We start from the raw sequence: 18,778 nt of genomic DNA on the forward strand, positions 1-18,778 counted from the left end.
TGCTCAAGTCTCACTATCAATCATTCATCAATAATCTTCGTCTCCTGTGTCACTTCCTCTTGCACTTCGCTGGTCAGTGTCACAGCCAATACAGACGGGATGACAGCCACCAGCGCGCCCATACACAGTCCCCAGTCCATGGCAAACTGCGTCATGGCCGGCTTGGCCAGCGCGTTCAACCTCCAGGCCATAGCACCACCAGTCGCCTGGAAAGTCTTGTACGCGCCCACGAGGATGGCAGCCACGGCGGGGGAATTCGATCGAGCCCCCATCAGCCAGTAGCAGAATCCCTGCCAGAAGGCATCGTAGGCCCCGTAGAAGATATACAAGAACATCGGACCAGTTGACAGATGGCCCTGCGTGTAGTCGATGTCCTGCTTATGGCCCTGTGCCCTCCGCCGGTCATACCATTTCTGGAACGCGTATCCGCCGCCCCAGATGGCCATGCCGGTGACGAAGAGGAAGACCCAGCCCACCCGTGCACGGTTCGGTCGGTTCACCCGCGGCATGTCGAGAATCAGACCCATGATGAGACCGCCCAGCATCTGCGCCATCCAGTACAGGGCCCCGTTGAGGGATCGCGTGCGGATGTTGAAGGTCATCCCATTGACGATGTTCTGCTGGTACGAGTAGAAGACGTTGGCGCAGAAGAACATGGGAATCATGCAGAGCACCCGCCAGTCAGACATGGTCCGGAGAGTCACTTTGGCGGTTCGACGCCAGTTCTTCTCGCTCTCCGGGGTGCGTTGCAGTCCGTGAACGCGGACTGAAGCGGGCGGGCAGATCAGGAGACCCATGAGCCAGCCGATGGCCATGATGATCAACAGTCCGATGTACGTCCCGTCCGTTACGGTCCCGCTGTGAGAGTGATAGTTGAGACCGAAGCTGGCGAGGGATCCCACGCCGCCGCCCAGATTGAAAATAATCCAGAACGCGGCGATGGCCCGGCCTTTCTGGGCTTCGGGGACGTATGTCGTCATGATGGCCCCTTGAGCCACCCAGAGGAAGGAGGCTCCGATACCAAGAATGGCGCCGGCGCTGATGACAAACGCCCCGTTGGCGGTATCTAATCAGGGTCAGTATATATGACTGGGGGCGAAACTATTCTCGTACGGTTGAAGCACAGCAGACTCCCCGAGTACAAGGAGTAGGTCCATCCTCCAATCAGCAAGCACGTTCGAGGTCCGACACGGTCGAAGATAGGTCCAACGACAAACAAAGCCGTAGCAGCTGTCGCAGCGAGCAAGGCCACTGTCGCGTTGGCGGCAACCGTAGGGTCGACCTGTCCGGAGCCTCCCATACCGGTGAGAGCGTTGTACATCTGCAAGATTCAGTGAGTGACTTGAGTCGTTGGAGGGAAATCTTACCCCAGGGCAACAGAAACAGATCATGCTGATGAGAATGATCTGGAACCACGAGTGTGTGTAGATCCGATATGGAAGGGATCGTGGTGGGGAGCCTTCGCCAGTTTCCACGGCGGCATTATCTTGATGAATTTCATTGTGGCCCATATTGACCACTAGACTGAGTCAGGCAGGCAGATCACTCGATTGTGAAAAGAAGACAGGAGGGAGGAAAGCGGTTTTATTCACCATGATGAGCCCCTGTGTGACCCTTGACCCTTCCTATCAAAACGCGGAGAAACCAGCCAGTTATCAGCCACGGCTTGCCTATCCCTTGGGCGATGATAAGTCTAACTCATAAGAGATATTCGAATGTAGATCCTTCCGCTATGACTGACCACTCCTGATCAGATTGGATGTCCGTTCCTATAATTCTCCACAGCCCGTGTTCTGTACAACCCCAGATTGGCACCCTTAACCGAGACAATGCAACCCTGAGAGTGACCCCCGCGCGACCACGAGGCTAGCCGAGGATATAGAACCATACACTTCCTGGAGCTACTGGCGAATCTTTCCATTCACTCCGTCCAGACAATTCTTGGATATGCATGGAACGAGTGCAACATGGATCTAACCAGTCTGTCACAACTGCAGACCGAAGCCGTCAATCCTCGGACGGCGCAGATCGATCAGATCTCAACCCTGGAGATGTGCCGATTGATCAACGAAGAGGACCTCCGTGTCGCGCCTAGTGTGACACCGTGCCTCTCCGAAATTGCCGCTGCCATTGACGCGCTAACTCCCCGCGTGCGAAACGGTGGACGAGTCATCTACGTGGGTGCAGGGACCAGTGGAAGGTCAGTCATGCCGACCTAGAAAACATCGTGAAACATGTGGATAACCGAATCCCGATGATCAGACTCGGGATCCTCGATGCATCCGAGATTCCTCCCACGTTTGCTGCTCCCCCATCGCAGTTCGTCGGGCTGATTGCCGGCGGTGACGCTGCCATTCGACGAGCGCAAGAAGGAGCCGAAGACAGTGTCGCTGCTGGTGAGGCAGATATGGAAGCTTTGAAGCTCAGCCCGGATCTGGACAGCGTCATCGGCATAGCTGCGTCCGGCCGTACGCCATATGTCCTCGGATGTTTGGCATTCGCGAAAAAGACCGGCTGCCTCACCATCGGTGTGGTTTGCGCTTCTCCCTCGGCAATGGGGACGTCTGAAACAGTCGACTTCCTCATTGCTCCTCTGCCAGGGCCGGAAGTTGTGACGGGCAGCACCCGGTTGAAGGCGGGAACGGCGACCAAGATGGTACTGAATATGCTCAGCACTGGCATCATGATCCGGACGGGCAAGACTTATGGAAATATGGTATGTGTTTGCAGCAGCGCTGGAAGAACGTGGATTGATGGAATAAGATGGTAGATCTCGTGGCCTCCAATCTGAAGCTGGAACAACGATCGCGCAACATTCTCCGAAGGCTGAGTGCCCGTTGTGGTGGTATGACAGACGGTAATCTAGACGCATTGCTGGCAAGATGCAAAGGGAGGGTGAAACTAGCTCTTCTCGTGACCGAAACAGGACAACCGGTTGAACACTGCGAGGAGAGGTTGGCATCTGCTGGTGGCGTGCTCGCCAAGGTTTTAGAGACGCCTTTGGCCAAGGTCACGAATGCACAGACGCCTGCTACAAACAGACAATATGTACTCTGTATTGATGGCGGAGCTACCAAGTGTGCGGCCGTGATTGCGGACCTGAAAGGCACCGTTGTCGGGCGAGGGACGACAGGTCCATGTAATCTGTACGCCCTCTTACCTGATTTTCCTTTGAAACCACTGCTGACGGCGACAGGACTGATGGCAATGGCATAGAGGACGCCGTTCGGACACTCATGACTGCTACGAAAGACTCCTTGTCGGCCCTTTCTTCCTCAGAGTGCAATCTCCAGTCGCTTTTCAAGTCAGTCTGGATTGGTTTGGCGGGCATTGACCGGAAGAATTTCCGACAGTCCCTCCTGCCGAGGATCTGCGCGAGCTTTGGATTGACTGAGAAGGAGGTCCGACTGACAAACGACGTGGATCTGCTGGTGGCCGCTGCGAGTCCCCACCGAGACTGTTCATCTGCAGTCATCGTCATTGCTGGGACTGGGAGCGTCGCCATGCGGTACAACCGAAGCGACAATGGCAACGTGTACTCTCAAGTGGCTCGATCCGGCGGCTGGGGACACATCCTGGGTGATGAAGGGGGCGGATATGCAATCGGGCTGGAGGCTATCAAATATGTATTAGCCGTTCTCGAAGAGATGAGACTCGGAATACGCATCGAGCCTCTCGAACGTTTGGTGCAAAGAGTACTTGAACGACTGGGATGTGCCATCTGCGGGCCAAAACAGATTGATCTTGTCAGTGAGATCCTGGTTCAGCAGCACAAACAGACGATCAAAACTCGGATTGCAGGTGTTGCTGAAGTGGTGCTCAACATGAACGGACGGGATGACACTGCCTCAGCCATTGTCGGTAGACAGATTGACTATTTGGCAAGTCGAACTGTAGGACGTTTGTTAGATCCTGGTTGCGCTGGATACGTCCCTGGAGAGTATACTGGTCTGATTCTTTCAGGCAGCATCCTCAACAACCAAGCTTATCAAGCCCAGTTTTTGGATGTCCTTGAGAAGAAAGGGGTCAAGTTTGCCTATGTCGAGAGGATATGCGATGCAGGCCTGCTGGGCGCAAAACATCTGACATCGTCTTGATGAGTATAGTGTGAAGGTCTAATCCTATAATCAACTCAAATAGAAATCTTCTACATTGATCCATGTTCTTCGTGATCGCAAGGAAACAATCTGTCAGGCAATGTCGTATGCTCTATATAGATATTGGATATATTTCGCCGCTTTACACTCGGGGTTTGATGAGCACCATTTCATCGTAGGCCTCTGTCTTTTACATCTCGTTGAAATTGCACAAAGATGGAAACAAGTAGAGTATCCAAGGTCACCATTGACCAAACTTGACTTGACTTATACATGTGAAGTGCGACGCTGCTCTTAGGCTTTTACCTGCTCCACCTCAAGGATTGATGGACACGAAGGTGTTGATCTCTCGACTGGCGTGCTTGTCGATGCTTTTCCCCAGGCCAATCCTTGGTAGACTTGTGCCATCTGCTGGATGCCTCCATCGACGATAGGGTACACAATCGCCACTAACATTGTGCCCCAAAGCCAGATGATGGCAACCATTACCCAGGCCACGAAGAACTAAGACGATCAGATCTCTTGTTTAGATGGATTGCCCGAAGACTTACTGTTTTGCCGAAAACATATTTGGCACCGTACATGGGGAGTGGCCACAGAACCCAATGTCCTAAGAAGGTGGCTATTGACCAGAACGCGGCGATGCGGCCCCATCTCTTCAATTCTTTCGCGTTGGGTGCTGAAGAACTACCATGGCCGTTGTCCAATTGGCCCTTCGACCGGTGACTGCGCACTGTTGTGAGGTCATCTTTGAGTTCCTCCAGAGCCAGTTTCTCTTTCTTGAACTCCGCCCAATCGTATCTCTGTGGTTGCAGGAGAGTGAGGATGGTCGAGTAAACGATGGGTGAAAAGGCAGAGGCGACGGTGCCGTAGACGCAGGGCAGGATCTGTCCTGTTGTTGACACCGTAACGGCGCCATAAAACTGCTTGGCCGTTCCGAGCCAGACACCAAGACCGGTTGCCAACCCAAGCACTGGGGCAAAGATTGCGGCTGCTTTGTTCTGCTGGCGCCACAGAATGGTCAAGGCCATTGGGAAGATGCCCGGACAGGTGACCACGCCTTTGAGGTTAGTTATGACCTAGGGAGTCGGAAATGACACTTACCGAGCATATACAGGGTCCATCCCAGGTCTATGCCAACGTAGTGCAGCATGGTACTAAAGCCAGCGGAAAAGGCCGCGAAGAAGATGACACCGAAATGACTCGAACGGATGATGTCGCGGTCAGAGGCCTTTCGGTTGAAATATTCGCGATAGACATCAAAGCTAAGGATCGAGCTGACTGCTATAACCTGCGCCGACAGTGTCGACGTCACCGCCATAAACGTGACGAGAAGGATGGCCGCCGCGCCTCCTTTACCTGCAATCGCCATGGCTGCATAAGGCAGGACGAGTCCATTGCTGACCTCAGTCGATGTCATGCGCTTGTATCTGGTCAGCTGCTTTCATGGTGATGCGGGAGGCTACGTACGCGTGGGTAGGTTGGGAAGATTGGCTGATTCTCTAGACCTAGTGCCACCGAACTCATGATGGTTCCTAGAGCCCATGGAATGGCAAAGTATGCAATGCCTCCGACTGTATATCCGGGCACCACTGCCGATGGAGCAGCCGAGAATGCTCTGATGAAGAAACTCGTGTCCATCTGATGAGCTTAGCAAGGAGCATTCCACACTGTGCGCAGGACTTACAATGACCAAGCCGAAATTGGAGCATATATGCAGAATGCCGAACAGGATGCCCTATGGATCGTCAGGAACTGTCTTCAATCCACTCTTGAAAGACACGCACGCCTTTGGAGGTCATCGTCAGGTAAGTGGCATCATGATTTCCAGAAACTGGGTGCCGCTGAGAAGCCGACTTGACAAGCTCGTACAGCTTGCCGATGGAGCCAACCTGGTCAACCGTAAATGCTTTGATTGAAAAGTAACATGCAATGATAAGTATGACGGCAGTGTGGAAATAATCGGTCAAGAACCTGCATCGCAATTTCAGACGCTATTGACCTTATATGCTCGGATCGGCAGCTTACGTTGCTTTGATGCCGCCAACAAAGGTATAGACAGTCACACCGACAGGCAAGAGGAATGTGGCTGCGACAATGTGCACACCCGTCCTACTCAAGTCAGGCCATATCCGTCCTAAGGTGGATGACTTACAGGGCTGCAATCACTGCCGCTGCACCTAAGAGCATATTGGCACAAGCGAAGATGTTGTTGATCAAACAGAGTGTCATGAAGACCACATGGGCGATTCGACCTCTTTGCATCAGCTTTGCGTTTTTGATCATCTGCAGGACTAGGCTCACCATAGCGAATCCGAACAACTTCCAGCGATGTATGGGCGTCAGGAATCTTCCTCTTGCAAGAGATTCCCAGCAGGGCGAAGAAGACGATCATTGGACTACAGCCCGCGGCGAACCAAAAAGGACCCGACACGCCATAATCATAGCCAACAAACGCAGAGCCCAACATGGCGGTTGACCAGAGCCATGACTATCCAGCGGGTTACTCCTTGGTATGCAGTGGCGGCGCTTGGAGAGGATATCCTACCGATATGACTGCAGACGCTGTCAATCCAGTCCGAAGGGTTCGGTTCGCGGTCATAAACCTGGCAATGAGTAAGTATTTGGAATTCTGCCGTGTCAGGAGGAGGATCACATTTCTGTCTTCTTGTTATCTTCACCTGCTGTTTTCTTGAGAATCTTGGTGATGAGCATCATCACTGCTCCTGTTAGCTGTCGTGCCCGGTTCAGGGACATCAACATACCCAATGCGATGATCAGTCCCAGAACCACGACTATCAGGTAGCCGGCGACTTGTGGCAGAGGAGGCTGGACCACGACCTCATCATCTGGGGCTCGGGGGCTTGCCATAATTGACGAATGTGATTGATGTTGGATGAATGTGGGCAATCGACTCTGGTTAATGAGACTTCTGTATTATATATTCGGGCCTCTGAATACTGCACCTGGCATGTCTGCCTTTCTACGCCCACTAACATGCCAACGATCGCTCACTTCTATGATGAGATATAAAAGGCATAGGGGTACGCCTCGAGGGAATTGCGCGATGAGGATCGTGGTTGACGAAAAGAAGAGATCTTCGACCCATGATGACACCGGGAGGTCACTAAATGCAACGAGTCATCAACAAGACTCTTTTTGTCGAGGGTTCCGCCATACAAGATTCCACAAATAGTCTGATAGTCTAATATGGTGGTTCCTCTGGGACATTCATATGATTGTCCGTGATTGTTCCCCTCCTCTCAGCGCAGCACGCCATCGCGGCCCACATTGATGCTATAGAGAATCCAAACAGGGACCATCAACAAGACTTGGATACGCATGGAACTGAGGGGCAGTAAAGGAAGTATTCAGACATCTAATCCGTATATATTTAATTGCGCTTCCGATTGAATCTTCTGTGGAAGAGAAGCCATGCTGATTTCTTCAACACGGTCGTGAGGGTCTCTATCAGACTATATTCATCAACCAGAAGGGAAAGGAATTTACCCTACTTCCAGCTCTTGTTTCCTGCTTCTTTCCAAGTCAATTGTCGCTCTTTCGATCATGACGGCAGCCAGTGACCCTTCCGGTACTGACGGATCGCGAAAACCTCTCATTCTCAATGCGTTCGTTGAGATGTGTATGGGTTCAACCTTCATTGCATGACTGTTTCTGATGTATCACAGGCAGCGGTCATCAGTCTCCAGGGTTGTGGCGCCACCCAGAAGATGAATCACACCGGTTCAACGACGTAGACCACTGGATCGAGCTGGCACAGTTGCTGGAGTCAGCCAAGTTTCATGGCATTTTCATCGCGGACGTCCTAGGTACCTACACCTTCTAAGTTATTCCATCCCCGGCCGACTGAAATCTTTGAGGTGGCTACGACGTCTATAAAGGACCCCGAAACCTGGCTCCGGCTATTGCTTCAGGAGCGCAATGGCCCGTCAATGAACCCCTAGCTGTGGTTTCGGCGATGGCAGCTGCGACGAGAAATATCGGATTTGGGGTGACAGTGACGACAACCTATGAGCAGCCATATCATTTGGCTCGCCGGCTATCGACGGTTGATCATTTGTCCAAGGGACGGTATGTGAGCTCGAATCTGGCCACGACACAGTGCTAACGTCGCTTTCCCAGATTGGGATGGAATGTACGCGTTTTCTCCACCTATAATTATAATTCGAGCACTAATAAAGGACTACAGGTTGTCACAGGCTATCTGGACTCAGCCGCTCGGAACATGGGCCATGCCCAGCAACCTCAGGTAGGTCCGATCTTGGACAGCTAGCTTGGTTCTAACGAGATCAGCATGACGATCGATATGCTGTCGCCGAAGAATACGTGAGAGTAACCTACAAACTCTGGGAGTCCTCCTGGCGTGACGATGCTGTCGTCCTCGATCGGGCCCGCGGAATCTACACCGATCCCAGCCGTGTACGCGAAATCAACCACGAAGGCAAATACTTCAACGTCCCTGGTCCGCATCTGTGCCAACCGAGCCCGCAGCGAACGCCCGTCATCCTTCAAGCTGGCACCTCCAAAGCAGGAAAGACGTTTGCTGCGCAACATGCGGAGGCGATCTTCGTGGCAGGACACAGTCCCGCAGTGGTTGCGAAGAATATCGCAGAGATACGCACGACGGCGCAGGGACAATTCGGACGCGACCCTCAGAGCATCAAGTTCCTGGCACTTTTATGCCCGGTGTTAGGCCGCACAGAGGAAGAGGCACAGGAGAAGTTCCAGTACTACCGCAGCTTGGGATCGATCGACGGCGCATTGGCACTCTTTGGCGGGTGGACAGGAATCAACTTGGACACGTACGGTGATGACGAAGAGCTTCGGCAGGTAGAGAGCAACGCAATTCGGTGGGCTTCCATTCCAATCAAACAGGATATGGTGCTAACTGAGCCTGTAGCTCCGCCGTCGAAGGCTGGTCCAAATCAACACCCGAAGTCGCCAAATGGACCAAGTCAACTGTTGGGCAGCATATTACAGTAGGAGGTCTGGGTGCCACTCCAGTAGGAACGCCGGCCCAAGTAGCGGACGAGATGGAACGCTGGGTGAGAGAAGCCGATGTCGACGGATTCAACCTGGTGAGTTTGCCTACACGGACGATCAATCACATCGAAGTTGACAATAGTAAAGGCCTACGCTGTCAAGCCAGGATCTTTCAAGGACATCATCGACTTGTTGCTCCCCGAACTTCGTCGACGCGGACTGTTCTGGGAGGATTATGCTGTCGAAAGGGGAACTTATCGGGAGAATCTGTATGGCAAACCGGGGCAGACAGGTCCCCCGGAGGATCATCCTGCGGCCAGGTACCGCTGGCACGCGGGAGTAGACGCTGCGGATCATAAGATTCCCGAAAACTAGTAGACTGGGACGTGCAATGACATCTACCACATGTGTTGACCCGCTGAATGCTCAAATGAGCTATAGTTTCCTTCCTGAAGCTCTGAACTGATTCTTTCCTCTTCGAGACTCCGTCGATTCAATGTGTATCCTTAACAGACTCTGTCTTCTAGAAATCTGTAAGCGAAACGAGGTTTGTGTCGATCGTCATTGTCAACTTGTGAGGTTGCATTAGTATCCGAGACATCCCAGCAGGATGTTGTCATCTTCCAATGGTTGTATAGAGAAGCAGCACGGGAAGCCTTTCTGGTATCCATTTTCCGTTCCCCATCATCTTGCGTCAACAATTCTCGTGTTTCTGGCCATCTAATTGGGGTCTAGTGAGGGGCAAAGGATGCAGCCGTCTTGGCAAACAGTGATTGGATTCATGCTTGACGAATCTTGTTGTTGAAATTGGCTGCTTGGCCCATGCCTTGTGCAGGAAACCATCCGCATTAAGCAATCTTGTGTCCTTTTCAGGTCATATTCGAGAGTCATTGCTTGATTCGAGCATGACAGCACAAAGTCGACTAAATCCTTGCATAACTTTACCTCCCCGCCTCCAGGCAAGCGATACACCATGTAGGCCAAGACTCTCTCGACGCCTCGTGCCTCTGCAGGTTCATCTTATTGGAGACGGCCACAGTGTCTACAGCTGTATCGGCTCATTCCGCCAACGCTCGTTGAGATCTCTTTTCTCAACATCTTGCCAAGGCTGTATCTTCGCTTAGAACTTGGTTAACCGGGCGAAGATACTATTCAATGCGAGTCTTCAGAGCACGTGGGACGAGATTGAAGTAGGGATGATGGTGAGGAATACGAGGGTCTGGGTATAAAATGGCCTTCCTGAACCGTTCGACAAGTGTCATGGAAAGCAGCATCTTTCTGACCAGCCTTACCTGCTTTCGATTCGCCTGCCAGAATGCATCCCAGTGCTTTTCTTGGTCTACTGGCCTTTGCGGCCGCCGCCTCGGCCATTCCTGCACATCCAGCCAGTGCGCACTCGCAGCAGTCGATCCAGAATCTCAAGTCTAAGATCAAGAATGTGGTCATTCTGGTAATGGAGAATCGGTCCTTCGACAACCTCCTGGGTGGTCAGAAGATCAAGGGCCTCGAGAACCCCGTCAACACCGGGCCCTACTGCAACCCCTACAACCTCACCGACCCCAGTCAGGGCGTTGGCTGCACTGGCGCCAAGGATTTTGACTCGATCACCAATGACCCGGACCACGCCATTTATGGCAACAACATCGAGTTCTATGGTACTTTCAATCCGGACAACACATTGATCGCCGAGGGCAAGTTGGTTGCCCACAATCAAGGCTTTCTTCATGAGCAAGTGCGCAAGTATGGCGCCAAGGTGAACAAGACCACTCTGGCAGCTCAGGTCATGAACTACTACACCGAAGAGCAGGTCCCGGTCCTGACCTCTCTGGTGCAAAACTACCTGACCTTCAATCACTGGCACTCCGATATTCCCGGCGTAAGTACACCTTACCCCTGAGTCCCCTTCGAAGGATTGATCTGACTCCTGTAGAACACCAACCCCAACCGTGCTGCGCTGGTTTCCGGTACCTCCTACGGCCACGGTCTGAACGACGCTGCGTTCGGCAAGCATCAGTTCCCCCAGCGGTCCATCTTCCAGCAGTTGACCGAGACCGGTCACTCGTGGATCAACTACGTCGACCCTGCCGGCGGTACCGGCCCCGATGCAGGCTATTTCAACTGGACATATGCCACCAACAACCAAGACAAGATCCAGCCCCTGGCCAAGTTCTATACCGACGCTGCGGCCGGTGCCCTGCCTGAATTGGCGTACATCAACCCCTCTTGCTGCGGGGTGGGCACCACCTCCATGCATCCCGCCGGTCTGATCTCCGACGGTGAGGCCTTCATCAAGAAGGTCTATGATGCTTTGCGCGGCGGTCCTCAGTGGAAGGAGACTCTCTTCATCCTGACCTTTGACGAGAGTGGTGGCTTCCACGACCACGTCCCTGCTCCTCTCGCTCCTCGTCCGGATAACCTGACCTTTACCCTCAGCACCCCCAGTGGCGAGGACTACACCTTCCCCTTTGACCGTCTGGGTGGTCGCATCCCGACTCTGCTCATTTCTCCCTGGGTTGCCAAAGCAAAGGTCGAGCAGAAGGGTACCAATGCTCACGGCGAGACTGTGTCGTACTCGGCTGCCTCCATTCTGCGGACACTGGGCTATCTCTGGGATTTTGAGCCTTTCACCCCTCGGGTCGAGCATGCGGCATCGTTTGAGCACTTGATCCGTCACAATGCTCGGAAGAACACTCCCTCTGCTCTCCCTTCCGCAGTTCCTTTCCGGAAGTAGAAATGGTGATAGGCATGGGATATGGTGTGATCGGATTGTATGACAAAACAATAGCATAGATATTAGTTCTCTCGATTTATTCTCTCCGAGAGGTAAATATGAGAAAAATGGAGCGTTCTTATTTCTTGAATAATCATCTGAAACTGCCTTTCCCCGACTTCGGCACTTAAATCGGACTTCCCCGGGTTTTTCTTTCTCCACAATCATTCCTCATTCTCCGCTTGGATCACCAGACTGGATCTGGACGCCTTGGAAGCTCGCTGTGGCTGAATTCTCTGTCTGCAATTGGTTCTTCGAGCCAGCAAACTTTCTGCTTTGTTCAAAAATGGACTTCGCATTAAGCAATGGCCGACGCGTTCTGATTTTCCCTCCTTTATATCCTCAAATTGACAACAATATGTCTCCAACGGGTACGCGTACTCGAGTCAATAGCGTTTGATCTCATCATGTAAATAGCAGGTCCAGTATCAGACACAAAGGACGGCTGCGACAGTCCCCGACCCTCTCTCTGCATGCTTTGCCCCTTTTTCCCAGCACGGCATTCCCCGGTGATCTCAGGCCATGGCAAGTCCCGACCCGAATACTCACAGTAAGACAGCTGGAAAGGTCGAGATAGCTGTTGTTTCTCCTTCGGCAGATCGAGCATGGCACTGTCAACCTCATCTAGTGTACCTGAACTACATCATTATCTCCCTGGTCCTCCTCTCTTCTGCCAATGGGTACGACGGATCTCTCATGAATGGCCTGCAAGCCTTGGATCAATGGAACATTTTCATGGACTATCCGACCGGCGCCAAACTGGGATGGATCAATGCGATCTCCTTGCTTGGCTGCGGGGTGGCATCCCCTGTTGCAGCCTGGGTCTCTAACCGATTCGGGCGCAAACCCGGAATCTACGGGGGCTATATCTTTTTGATTCTGGGCTCCGTACTGCAGACAGCCTCTCCAAACCCGACAGCGTTCCTACTGGCCCGTCTGTCTGTGGGTGTGGCGTCTGCCTTTTTCGGAAATGCGGCTCCCCTGCTGATCAACGAGATAGCGCACCCAAGCCACCGAAGCATCTTGAACTCGCTATTTATGACCGGATGGTATGTCGGGGGTAGCGTCTCTGGATGGGTTATATTCGCGTCCCGAACCTATCCCTCGTCGTGGTCCTGGCGCCTTCCATCGCTTCTGCAGGCTCTTCTCCCGGCCGCCGCCTTGCCCGGACTCCTTCTCGCTCCAGAGAGTCCGCGATGGCTCATTTCAGAGGGACGCGATGATGAGGCGTATGCCATTTTAACACGATATCATGCCGTCGGCCGTCGCTCATCCGTGGTGGATGCCGAATTCCAGGAGATCCGCGCGACGATTCTCGAGCAAGACGTTCACAAGGGCGCCAGTTACGCAGATATGTTCCAGACTCCAGGAAATCGGCATCGACTGATGATTTCCCTCAGTTTGGGGTTTTTCGCCCAATGGGTAGGCAATGGTGTCATCTCATACTATCTAGCTCTCATACTAGATACCGTCGGGGTGACCAGCGTCAGCAATCAGACGCTGATATCGGCCTGCTTGCAGATGTGGAATCTTCTGTTTGCCATCGTAGGTGCGTGGCTGATTGATCGCTTCGGGCGACGTCCACTGTCCCTTGCATCGGCCATGATCATGCTCATCAGTTATGTCCTCGTCACGGCACTATCGGGGTCTTTCGCAGCAAGTCGTCATGCAGCCACGGGGACCGCTGTCATACCATTCCTCTTCATCTTCTTTGCTGGTTATGGCATTGCTCTGTGAGTTCCTGTCTTGACGTACTGACCTCACCTACTTATTCTTGTGATCCTAGGACTCCATTGCTCACGGCGTATCCATGCGAAATCTGGCCTTTTCGTCTTCGATCCCGAGGTCTGGCTGTGACGTGGATTTCCACTATCTGTGCTACGTTTTTCAATACTTTCGTCAACCCCATCGCCCTGGAAGCTATTTCATGGAGGTATTACTTGGTCTTCATTGCGATGCTGCTGCTGTTCGGTGTCACCGCATATTTTCTGTACCCCGAAACCAAGGGCTACACGCTGGAACAAATAGCTGTCATCTTTGATGGACCGACGAGCAGATTGAATGACCTCGAAGCGGAACCGGAATCAGTTGACGCCGGAGACGATCCGAAGAGGGTCACGTCTACAATACACCGAGAGTCTATATAGTACTTTAAAGTCATGGATGTTCTTTGAGATTTCATGTTGACCGTTGGGTATACGGATTTGAGGAAATAAGAACAACATCAACAAAAGACAAGAGCAACCAGGAATAACAAACCAAAGCCAGCAACGGTGCCACAGATCACCCGCATCCAGTCCCTTCACGCCATAGCCTCCCGAATCTGGAGCAGATGTTCAACGATGACATCGAAATCCTGATGAACGTTATACGCGTCCCTATCGCGATATTCAACATAGCAGAAATAATCATCTTCATCCAGTCGGTAGAAACGTACCATCGGGCCAACTGCAATGGCTGCGAAAAGGCTTGCTCGAGGCTTTCCCTCAAAGAGGCTTGAGGCCTCAAGTAGGTCGAGCTGAACCACATCTTCCAAGACCTTCCACATATCCGTGTCAGGGTCAGCAAATCCGATGCAGTAGACCGTAAAGAGTGGGGAGGTTTCAAATCGACCGTTCAGATTAGCAACGGAGATCTGAGGGAATCTATCTTGGTCGTCCTCGTTCTTCACAGCATAAGACTTACCATCAGCCGTTACGAGTGGGAAAATAGGGTTGAGGATCAAATTCCACACCTCCCGAACGTGATCCTGGCTTGACCCGGGGCACAGATAGGATATCTGCTCCCACGCTCTCACGGTGTATCTGTCCTAGATTTCAAGTTAGCACGTCTCCGAGCTTTGCGGTATTGCACCAAATACTTACCGTGGCCATGATTTGAACTCGTTGTAAATCGGAAGTTTATTGTATTGCAGGGTGAAGAAGATGGGAGAAATAGGTTGGATGTTGGATAGATAAAAGTCCAGCAGCAGCCGTGATGCAGTATTTATGGACCTTCTCAGGGAGGTCTACGACTTGAGCGACAGCGCCGAAGACATCTCCAGTGTCTGAGACAATAAAAGGAGTCGAAAGACCATTGTTTGATTCTCAGTATTCTTTTTCTTGGTGGACTGTAGGTGGCATTGTTTCGAGTAGGGCATGTTGCAAAGACAACAAAGAAAAGTGCGACACATCATAAGACAACATATTTCGATAATGAGAATATTCAGGAGTTTAAGAGACCTTGCTAGATTATTTTATGGCACTCCTTTCTGGGTCTTACCTTTCAATCATCGAGTCGATGGATTTTGAGAAGGAAATCATGTTTTGTTGTCAGATTATCCTTCGCACAGGAAAGTACCATAGCTTACAGTCGATTTTCAAGAAACTCATCACATTGCCACTTTGGATGAATACTGGGATTATAGGGAATTTACAAGTATAAGAGTCCGTAACAATTAACATAAAATTCAATAGCAACACCTAACTCTAGAACGGTTGCCATACTACATGGCAGATTCGAAAGCATGGCCACAATCAGGAACAAGAACAACGGCAACGAAGCAGTAAAGACAGATCAAAGACTTTCAACAACGACATCCATGTACGCGCCGCGCCTCATTGTCACCGTCCTTCAACAGGCTTCCTCCTTGATGCAAACTGTCGAAACGCCAAAGGGAACAAAGCACACCGGGTCAATTTTGGCCCGAATCTTCAACAACCCTTCGAGAATCGCATCGTAATCGTGGTGGATATTCCACGCTCCCTCTTCGTCGTCAAAGCCAAAATCCCAGAATTCGCCCTTTTTGTTCACACCGCAAAAGCGTACCAATGGGCCTGCAACAATGGCCGCGTAGAAATTCGGCTTGCACTCTTTGATGAGTGACATGATTCCGACAAGTTCGAATTTCACCGCATCTTCCAAAGCTTGCCAATCCGTTCTAGAACCCGGTAAGAGTGTTTCTGCTGCGGCGGCTGGCAGGGACTGACAATAGACATGGAATACGGGCAAGTATGAATGCTCACCTCGAGGATTGACAATGCCAATGTGCGGAAAGTCGCTGTCGTAGTTGAAGTACTTGTGTATGAATCCTTCACGAAGGCAATCAGCGCTCTGCTTGGGGAAGTGGTATTCGAGAATCCGCTTCCAAACGTCACGAACCTCGTCCTTGGAAGATCCCAGCCCGAGACCGGAGATCTTCTTCTGGAGCTCTTCACTGTAGTCCTCCTGCTATATGGTTAGCAAATTTCTCACACTCTCAATTTTGGTCAAACTTACCATATTCGACTTGCTGAAATGCGGTTTGAATGCAATGGGGAAATGAGATAGTGATATAGATGGGTGAGGGGAGAATTGAACGATGTGAGAAGCAATATTAAGAGCGAAAAGTATGAGATATTTATACCCCTACTCAAGAGGGAGAAATGGCTCCCTGCATAGCAGCAAGAAGACATACGAGATGTCTAAGACATCCACAAGGTCGAAGGATGACAGTACCTGTGTTTCAGGCGCGTTCTTTGTAGAAGTCTGAATGACAATTATGGCATTGTCTATCATGGCATGTAGGCTGCGCAACACCCAGCGAACCTGCAGTTAAATATCGTGAGACTGTATCAGACCGGACTGATGCTGCTCATACCAGTCTGGTGAGTATTCGGCATCGGAGGAGGTGGTACAGTCGCATTTCTTGACGGTCTCTGATTCAATTCACTTGGTTGAATCAGCTGGTCTTCGATCATGAATAGTTGAAGTCCCCTGAACTTGTAAAGTATACTCTTGGATATTCCTCCAAGTACACATCGTGGGCTCTTTCTGCGCCATCTCTTGATCGGGGAGCGGGTTCATTGAGTTCAAGGGAAGGGAATTAAAGCTTCCATCTTTCCTCGCAACTCGAACAACCTTGAATAGTAGCCGGCGAAAGTGCGGAGTTACTCATGTTGCTAGGCCATCTCAGAGATGGCCACAGTGAAAGGCTGACCTTCTTGAAGCAGACACCTGAGTTCGGCCAGGGAAGCTTACTCCACTTGTGATGTAGATAGGGGTGGCAGGAGGGGAGGCATCAAGGAATAACTGTCAATACAGTTTCTTCAAGTTCTTTTTGTGATCCCTCGAGTGTTTATTATAGATATGTACCGCTGGATGCAAAACTGGTGCAATCTGCTGGGCCACATTCTTTATTGCTTCATTGGCCACCGCCACACTTCACTCGGCTCTTTGCTAGCACATAGGTGCATATTTAGATGGGTATGATTAGGTCACATTATGTATCAGAAAGTCTCACAGAGTCTCTGATTGTGTGGAGAAGTCCGGCCCAAATATATCTTCCATCACCCAACGCATCAGGCTCCTCCATTGGCCACCTAACATGGACCATATGGCGCTAGCAATCTGAGCGCCCCAGGCTTCGAGACACCAGTTATGCCTCAATCGATGCAAAACAGAGCAATAGTATGCCAGTATTACCAATGCTAAGTGGTCGTAATTGCGCAGTAACCCCACATACCCTGGTGGCATCCTGATTGCGACTCTGGTCGCCGTAGCTACTGCCGTGGAGCCCCCTAATATTTCAGCTAGGCCGTCTTGTATGCATATGACGGCCCCGAAATAGTCGTGGCGGGCGTCACCTGAAACCAGGCTACGGATCGCTTCGTGCAGATGTTCAAAAGTGAGCCGTGCCTCTTCGGTAAGATTTTGCTGCAAGCCTTCCCACTGAAGTAATGGCTTGAACATACTATCTTGCAGCGTATCCGCAGCCTTCACTGAGATTTGATGAACACCCCGCGCAAATATAATTACCTGGCAGAGGCTATCTATGGTTGTCCGGAGGTCAGTAGGATGAGGTTCTTGGGAAGAACCAAAGGAGTAGACAGTAATGAGGCTGGCATATGCGAACATCGCCTTGGAGTTAGATGCATTAATATTCACAAGTGATGGGCGGAATTTAGCCAATGCCTGATTCTGGTGGGATGCAGCTCTGCTGATATACACTGGCTTCAGATACTCATTCTTCATCCGCGCAAGGTGTACGGCGGAGAGCGCCAATATACCATGCATGAGAAATGGTTCCACAAGTGCTTCCTGTGGGACAAGAGACTGCCAGACAGTGTTTCCGTGCGGACTTCGGCAAAAGGTTTGATATGTTCTGTCCTTCCAGTGCATCAAGAGCTCCAGCACCGAAACCCTTATATCTCGCAGGGCCCGTCAGATTGCTGCCTTCCACTATGAGTGACCCGGTTTCTTGAAGGCCTTTCTGATCAATTGCCATGGAAACTTCTTGACAGGTGTTGCCGTTTGTCCATATCACCAAAGCCTGTGATTTGTACTTGCATTGATCACTTCTTTTTGAACAATTTGAGCATGTTGGTCTCGTTTCATCACACTATCGAAGATCAGTATGCTTTTCGGCCAACTTGAACCGTTCGCCGATATAAATGGAGCTTTAAGGGGATTTCATTTAATACCTTCACCCGCCTTTGTTTGCAGTTTTCACAGCCATGGCGTGATTTCCGGTGTGCTCGTCTGGACGGCATTTAGTGCTCTGAGGATGAATGTGTCCTCTACAACTAGATTGTCGGATTGCAAAATTAAATAGGATTGTTATGGAGGGAAGCAGGCGTGAAATAGTTCAGTAGAACATAAGAAACAGTTACAGTGGGGTGCAACCATGCAAAAAGTATTCGACGCTCTACCCTTACCGCCTACTATTTTTCCTGGCAGAAGAACCCCCAACACGTCCCCAGGATACAACTAGAATGGGTCGTCAAGGGAAAGAATAAATCCTAATTATTCCTGTAGCCAAGGAAGTATAGCAATCTATAGATACTAATATTCTTTGAAAGCTATATAGATAGAGCATTCATGGAGGTTTGCCTAATTTTAAGAGGCTTGAATGACTGAATTTGCATTACCACAAAGGCAAACGTCCCGA

At 51.1% G+C, this 18,778-nt stretch overlaps 8 protein-coding genes across 8 annotated transcripts; 4 read left to right on the forward strand and 4 right to left on the reverse strand.

The window, feature by feature from the left end:
* Positions 1–20: 20 nt before the first annotated feature.
* CDV56_106950 (putative MFS transporter) lies at positions 21–1,511 on the reverse strand (the record flags this gene model as incomplete). Its single annotated transcript, XM_026760569.1, has 3 exons — positions 21–1,066; positions 1,114–1,321; positions 1,368–1,511. The coding sequence occupies 3 exons, from the start codon at positions 1,509–1,511 to the stop codon at positions 21–23; spliced, it is 1,398 nt and encodes a 465-aa protein (XP_026614591.1).
* A 456-nt stretch (positions 1,512–1,967) lies between these two features.
* On the forward strand, positions 1,968–4,097 carry CDV56_107044 (putative glucokinase regulator family protein; the record flags this gene model as incomplete). The annotated part of the gene is made up of 5 exons (XM_026760663.1): positions 1,968–2,200; positions 2,263–2,716; positions 2,764–2,857; positions 2,927–3,146; positions 3,197–4,097. 5 exons carry the CDS (start codon positions 1,968–1,970, stop codon positions 4,095–4,097), a joined length of 1,902 nt encoding a protein of 633 aa, XP_026614592.1.
* A 294-nt stretch (positions 4,098–4,391) lies between these two features.
* CDV56_107155 (sodium:solute symporter family protein) lies at positions 4,392–6,968 on the reverse strand (the record flags this gene model as incomplete). Its single annotated transcript, XM_026760774.1, has 12 exons — positions 4,392–4,601; positions 4,649–5,157; positions 5,202–5,520; positions 5,568–5,738; positions 5,785–5,835; positions 5,885–6,071; positions 6,126–6,209; positions 6,253–6,352; positions 6,402–6,588; positions 6,646–6,703; positions 6,754–6,817; positions 6,863–6,968. 12 exons carry the CDS (start codon positions 6,966–6,968, stop codon positions 4,392–4,394), a joined length of 2,046 nt encoding a protein of 681 aa, XP_026614593.1.
* A 696-nt stretch (positions 6,969–7,664) lies between these two features.
* On the forward strand, positions 7,665–9,476 carry CDV56_107316 (LLM class flavin-dependent oxidoreductase; the record flags this gene model as incomplete). The annotated part of the gene is made up of 8 exons (XM_026760935.1): positions 7,665–7,740; positions 7,787–7,927; positions 8,000–8,189; positions 8,241–8,253; positions 8,308–8,367; positions 8,412–8,968; positions 9,019–9,196; positions 9,249–9,476. The coding sequence occupies 8 exons, from the start codon at positions 7,665–7,667 to the stop codon at positions 9,474–9,476; spliced, it is 1,443 nt and encodes a 480-aa protein (XP_026614594.1).
* Positions 9,477–10,416: 940 nt separating this feature from the next.
* Positions 10,417–11,832, forward strand: CDV56_107444 (phosphoesterase superfamily protein; the record flags this gene model as incomplete). Its single annotated transcript, XM_026761063.1, has 2 exons — positions 10,417–10,977; positions 11,032–11,832. 2 exons carry the CDS (start codon positions 10,417–10,419, stop codon positions 11,830–11,832), a joined length of 1,362 nt encoding a protein of 453 aa, XP_026614595.1.
* Positions 11,833–12,393: 561 nt separating this feature from the next.
* CDV56_107532 (uncharacterized protein) lies at positions 12,394–14,018 on the forward strand (the record flags this gene model as incomplete). The annotated part of the gene is made up of 3 exons (XM_026761151.1): positions 12,394–12,421; positions 12,500–13,604; positions 13,658–14,018. 3 exons carry the CDS (start codon positions 12,394–12,396, stop codon positions 14,016–14,018), a joined length of 1,494 nt encoding a protein of 497 aa, XP_026614596.1.
* Positions 14,019–14,173: 155 nt separating this feature from the next.
* CDV56_107602 (uncharacterized protein) lies at positions 14,174–14,744 on the reverse strand (the record flags this gene model as incomplete). Its single annotated transcript, XM_026761221.1, has 2 exons — positions 14,174–14,680; positions 14,736–14,744. 2 exons carry the CDS (start codon positions 14,742–14,744, stop codon positions 14,174–14,176), a joined length of 516 nt encoding a protein of 171 aa, XP_026614597.1.
* A 739-nt stretch (positions 14,745–15,483) lies between these two features.
* CDV56_107660 (uncharacterized protein) lies at positions 15,484–16,131 on the reverse strand (the record flags this gene model as incomplete). Its single annotated transcript, XM_026761279.1, has 3 exons — positions 15,484–15,824; positions 15,876–16,077; positions 16,129–16,131. The coding sequence occupies 3 exons, from the start codon at positions 16,129–16,131 to the stop codon at positions 15,484–15,486; spliced, it is 546 nt and encodes a 181-aa protein (XP_026614598.1).
* Positions 16,132–18,778: the final 2,647 nt, after the last annotated feature.

This window comes from Aspergillus thermomutatus, assembly GCF_002237265.1.
Source record: "Aspergillus thermomutatus strain HMR AF 39 chromosome Unknown NODE_90, whole genome shotgun sequence".
Classification (NCBI taxonomy): domain Eukaryota; kingdom Fungi; phylum Ascomycota; class Eurotiomycetes; order Eurotiales; family Aspergillaceae; genus Aspergillus; species Aspergillus thermomutatus.